This window comes from Lupinus angustifolius, chromosome LG18 (genome assembly GCF_001865875.1).
Source record: "Lupinus angustifolius cultivar Tanjil chromosome LG18, LupAngTanjil_v1.0, whole genome shotgun sequence".
Taxonomy (NCBI): Eukaryota; Viridiplantae; Streptophyta; class Magnoliopsida; order Fabales; family Fabaceae; genus Lupinus; species Lupinus angustifolius.
The window spans coordinates 1,373,263-1,379,394 of NC_032026.1; the positions used below are offsets into that span (position 1 = coordinate 1,373,263).

Sequence of the window (6,132 nt, forward strand, 5' to 3'; positions counted from 1 at the left end):
TATTTTAAGTGTGAATTTCTTTTCATATTATGTAAAAGTTGATAGATTGAAGAACATATAAGTGGTAAAATTATAAATCTAATGTCTTAAGATTTTAAGTTAAAATGTAGTGTTAAATCTACTTATATAGTTATTTTTACTTAGTTCATAGAAGAATGTTATATCTCATATATGAAAATCCTTAAACATTGGTATTAGAGCCAATTGCTTAATGACTCAACCAAGTGTTGAAGCGACAATTGATTGATATATCCATGTGAAATCCTGTGTCGAAAATCTTCCTCACGAGATGTCAAGTGGGCGTGTTTCATTGATGAAATGACAAAACAATAGCAGTATAAGAAGATAGAGAGCTTAACTCTAATGTATCCGATATCTGAAATGGAATAACTCATACTTAAGACTAAGATGTTGGATATTCCATCCTCCCATTACACAAAAAAAAATGTATAAGAATTCCTGAGTCATGGTATAGCATTAAATATTTGGTTAATGAAAATCAGTGTATAGTGAAATTATGGCTTCCTTACTCAAGGATTGATTAATGACAATCAAAGGAAAAATACATATAATGCAGACTAAAATTTTAGTGTGGACTTATTAGTCTTACTCTAAAATAAAAAAATGTTTGGTTTATTATTACATTTACAAAATAGGATGCATCAATGTTCTTCAAGAACATGAGAATATCCTCATTCAATAACATGTAAGCCCAGAACCTAAGGAATCTTTGGATTACATAAAGTAAACCACTACTTATTTACCAATTAACTATAAATTATAACTACTGTAGTACTTCTTCTCATCTTAGAATTGCAGTGGCAGGTTAATAAAAAGACCCTTAAAAGAGAACATATAGTTTATTAACAATTATGAATGTTAATTGGTTGAGTCTTCTGCAGATCCATAGCCATAAGGGTTTTTGCTAGCCCAATTCCACTGATCCCTGCACATCTCATCAATGCCATATTTTGCCCTGCATGGATAATGAAGTTGTGAGAAAATTAAGATTAACAGTGAAATTTGTTTTTGGTCTAGTGTTCTAAAGTTTCATCTGATCCGCACATAAGCCAAAAAGTAGGAATGACAATGGGGCGGATCGGGGTCGGGCTTGCACATATCCAAACCCGAACCTGAAATTCAAAACCTGAACCCGAACTCAACGGAGTTGAAAATAAAAATATCATCATTGATTATTTCTATTTTCTCTTGTATTATTTCATTTCTTTTATGTTTGAAGATCCAATAATGTATAAAGTAAAATTAGAAATTAAAAACAATGGACATAGAAATTTCAATTTTAAATTGAAACACATTACTTCGTGGCGGGTTCGGGTTAGGGTCTTTGCTCTATTAAACCCAAACCCGAAAGTTAAATCTGGGTAAAACCCGAACCTGAACCCAATCACATCAGGTTTTCCCCGTTAAATTCGGGTTCTAGCGGATACCCAGGGGTTCGATTTTCATTGCCATCCCTACCAAAAAGTCAAAAATTTGATTTCTTGGAGAGACACTTGTTGGGAGAGGCAGCCATGCACTAGAAGAGATTAATTCCTTATCAATAGGGTGAGAGGATACACCTGGTTATAACAAAAAATAAAACTTGCTTGGACCCTTAAATCTGCACATAATTTGCTGATTTTTTGTTCTGTAACCAAGGATATCCCCTCACTTATAGGGCGAGGAACTAATTTCTCACTCCACAAATCGAACATTTGACCTAGTACGAGACATGGGGATCCAGTGAGAGCCTTACATCACTGGACAAACCCTCGTTGTTAATTTATTTTCAATAAAATGAAAATGTTTCCTAACATATAGTAGGTGCAAATTGAAGAGACTATGGTGTTATAAAAAAAGATCATAAATGTTGAGTAAATATAAGAAAGGAGATCCTTAACACCAGTTAAACATCATAATGCAATTCAAGACTTACTTCCAATTAAGCTCTCTTGCTGCTTTCTCTGTTGATGCATAAACAATTTCAGCATCTCCAGGTCTCCGGCCAGCCGTCACTAGTCGAATTTTCTGCATAGTTGACAATTCTCAAATCATTAATCATGCAGTGAAGAATAACTCAATCCAAACAAACTACTATAAAGGAATTGAAATTGAAGCCTAAAGAATTAATTTCAAACTACCAAGTTTCATTTTGCTTCAGATATCTTTCTTTTCCTTTGCATGTTATCAGAATGCAACTTACCTTTTCCTTTGCATGTTACAAATCTATATGCAAAACATTCATGTCAAGTAATAGGAGTTATTGTTTTTTGATATATGATATAAAAATTTATTTACATAATTTTATTAGTTGGCATGATTTTAGAGATAAAAAAATCGTGGCATAAAAGATCTCCATCCGTCACATGAATGGTTGCATTATCAAAATTCGATATGCATGTACAAAAGGGTATAGAAACAGAATGAAAGTGACAACAATTTGCATTTCAAAATGGCATGAAAATTGATAGCAGAGGTTATATTATAACAACATTAGTCTGTTACCTTTCCAGAGGCCTGCTCAAAAGCTTTTACCATCTCCAAAACTGAAGTTCCCTTTCCTGTTCCCAAGTTATAAACCTCGCATCCTGTATACCCAGAACACAAAATTTACCACAATAACATTACACAACAAGAAAATCCATGGCTTCTTCCCGGAAAATAAAACATTGGCTTAGAGGAATCGAGCATCAGTTCACAAACACACTGGGTAAATTATTTGGCGAAAATGATCAATCTGAACAATACCTATTTTAGGATCATCTAGTTTATTTAATGCAGCAATGTGCCCATCTGCTAAATCAACAACATGAATGTAATCTCGAACCTGCGAAATTAATCATGTTAGATCCTCTGGACTAATGAAAATTCCAGTAACACAGCTAAACAAGTCGGAATCGGTGAGAACATACTCCAGTGCCATCACTTGTATTATAATCAGTTCCGAAAATTGTCAGTGCCGGGCGTCTGCCAACTGCTACTTGCTGAACAAATGGCATGAGATTGTTTGGAATTCCTCGAGGATCCTCGCCAATTGAACCACTAGGATGTGCACCAACAGGGTTGAAATATCTCAACAATATTATTTTCCATTCCGATTCTCCATGGTAGATGTCGCGACAAATTTCTTCAATGATAAGCTGAAAGAGAAACATTACTATCAATAATATCAAACACATTATTTTGTACATCCCTATATTCAAGGACAAAACAAATTAAAATCAAAGGCAACTCTTTTTCAATGCTAAGATCATCTTTGTGTTTCACTATCCAACAAATACACTTCAAAGTTTCTTAGTCATACCTTGGTTCGTCCATATGGGTTTGCTGCCGACAAAGGGAACTCTTCGGTACATGGAACCTCCTTCGGCCAACCATATACAGTTGCTGAAGATGAGAACACAAGCTGAAATCATTCAAGAAATATAATCAGTTAAATAACCAGATTGCAGCTTAAAGAAAGTATAATAATATACAACCATGTAAGACATTTCAAGGTAGTAGTAATAACTTTCAGGGGACAAAAAGAAGAAAGATCTAGACTTTACTTAAAATAGCTTAATTATGTACCCTCTATTGATTTTTTTCACAAATTGAAACTTGTGGCTTGACCTACTAACACTACTAAATGTATAAGAACAAATTAATGATATTCCTCTAATGTAGTTGAAGCCAATACAGGAACATTAAAAGTAAAATGAATTTACCTTTTTGCATCCATGAGCAGCCATTACTTCAAAGAGAATGATTGTACCAATCAAGTTGTTGTCATAGTAGAGAAGTGGTTTCTGCACACTTTCACCAACTGCTTTCAGCCCAGCAAAATGTATCACAGCATCAAACCTAGAGGGCAGGGTAACATATGAGAAAAAATATAACTTTTCGCGTGTACCAATTTTCCGAAAAAAAAATCCAAACTAGTACTCAATGATCGTGAATCTGAGTCAAAATAGTCTCTGTCAGAGATTGTAAAAATGTTAACAAAAATCAGTTCAACCCACATTTAATACTTTTAAAAACGATTTTTCAATTTTTCAGGGACCACATAGGTACACACAATTAACTCTTTACTCTGACTTTTAAGATTAGTGATTAAATAAAAGTTTAAGAGAACATGAAGCAAAGGAATAAATCATTTTTTCTTATTCTTTTACTACAGAACTTTATGCATAATCCTTACTTTGTAGAAGCAAAAACTTTCTCAAGTGCAGCTCTGTCCCTAAGGTCTAACTGCAATAATAAAAACAAAGTGAAAACAATCATCACCATAACTTCATGTAGGCAACAAAATGAAAATTAAATAACTGCAGTACTTTTACCACTCTTAGAATCTTTATAACTAAGATATGCACACTAGATACAAAGCAACACTCAAAATATATTTCTAAATTGCAAATCAAATTAGCCATCTTATAAAGCAATTCAGCAATATTGGACCCCATTACAGAAAGGGAACTGATTGATACACATCAGTGAACAGAGTATACCAAATTTTGTCTCAAATCTTGTTTCGTACTACTAAAAACATGTCATATTAATTAAAAAATTTAAACATTTATTATTATTATTGTTTCATTATCATTGCTGCAAAACATGATTTGGGATATCAGATCTTATTTTACATCCCCTAAAGTCATATGTAGTGACAAAATTATGTAGTGACAAAATTAGTGTGCAAAGGTGGTCCTGTTCTAGGTGGGGCCCACCATTAGATCCTTTAATTTGCCATAAAGTATTGCACAAGAGATTGGTGTCTGAAGCTTAATGAGTAAATGATGAATAGAGGGGGTTATTGATATAAAGAATTTGTACCTCAATAGGGTGTCTAATATATTTTGGTCTTCATATATTTTATGAAAAAGCTTATGTCACGAGAGATAGAGATAAGTATGTTCATTTGTACTTGCGTAAAAAATTAATATTGAAATAACGGAACTCCTTCATAACTTAAATTAATTTACATCAAATAAAAAAACATTATCAATTCACCATGTATATTATTTCACAATAGATGGTGACAAAAAGAATAAATTATATCCGTTAAATCCACCGCTTTCCCTAAAATGTATGCACAATTATAATAAAGTCTAGTTTGTATTACTATTTTTTATTTTTTAGAGTCAATAATAATTAATATATTAATAATAAATGATTTCCTGACAATGTAAAAACATTTACTCTCTCATTCTCGATGTATATATGTTAAATCCTTAATAAATATCAGTTAATGATTATAAAACTTTTATATAGAATATTACACTCTTCACAATTTCATAATTGAATGAATCAATTACATGTCTTAAAAATAAATATTATGGTAAAACTTCATTTAAAACATGTCTAAAAAGCAATACAACAACATCATATCCTATTTTCTCTAATTTTTAAACATGGGTATCAAATTATTCATTATAAAACATTAAACTAATCATATTCAAATCAAAACAGACACATATTAAGACAATTATTAAACCCAAATCTTACCAACACCAAAAATTATTAAGACGAAAAAAGGTTTCTTTACGAGTTAATTTTAAACGAAGAGAAAAAGAAACACAGAATTGAAAGTCATGTCACAATTGTATTTCATAATAAAGATCGGCTTTGAATTCTCCGGCACACCTTATAAAAGGAAAGATTGGCTTTGAATTCTCCGGCAAGTTCCTTGACTCTCTGGATAGCAACTTCAGAAGAATTGTCAAGGTTATCGACGACGACGGCGTTGTAACCGCCGAGGAGGAGTTGAAGGACGGTGTGGCTGCCGATGTAACCGGCTCCGCCGGTAACCAAAACAGTTTTCGGTGACATAATTGAATTGAAAAAAGTTTGAAGAGGAAGAAGAGTGTGTAATAAATAGTGAATGCGTGAAATGTTGAAGATAGAAGAAAGAGGTAATGAAGTTTGGTATTTATAGAGAGAGGAAGAGAATTTTGTGACACGTCTCATAAACTATGATAATATTCTTTAATTATATCTTATATCTCAATAAAATTGTTTTTTTAATATTGTTCTGTATATGATAATCTAAATAATAATAACAAGAAAATATAAATGTAGTCAAAACTTCTAATAAGAAAAATATTAAATATTCCGTAAAGAAGGGAAAAATTGATATATTTTTTGTTAATTTTT

The 6,132-nt window shown here is 32.1% G+C and overlaps 1 protein-coding gene across 1 annotated transcript; it reads right to left on the reverse strand.

The window, feature by feature from the left end:
• LOC109332189 (UDP-glucose 4-epimerase GEPI48) lies at positions 607–5,880 on the reverse strand. Its single transcript, XM_019567078.1, has 9 exons — positions 5,623–5,880; positions 4,181–4,230; positions 3,708–3,843; positions 3,305–3,406; positions 2,913–3,140; positions 2,749–2,827; positions 2,506–2,588; positions 1,937–2,028; positions 607–976 (listed from the first exon to the last, which is right to left on the reverse strand). Exons 1-9 carry the CDS (start codon positions 5,806–5,808, stop codon positions 880–882), a joined length of 1,053 nt encoding a protein of 350 aa, XP_019422623.1. The 5' UTR covers positions 5,809–5,880; the 3' UTR covers positions 607–879.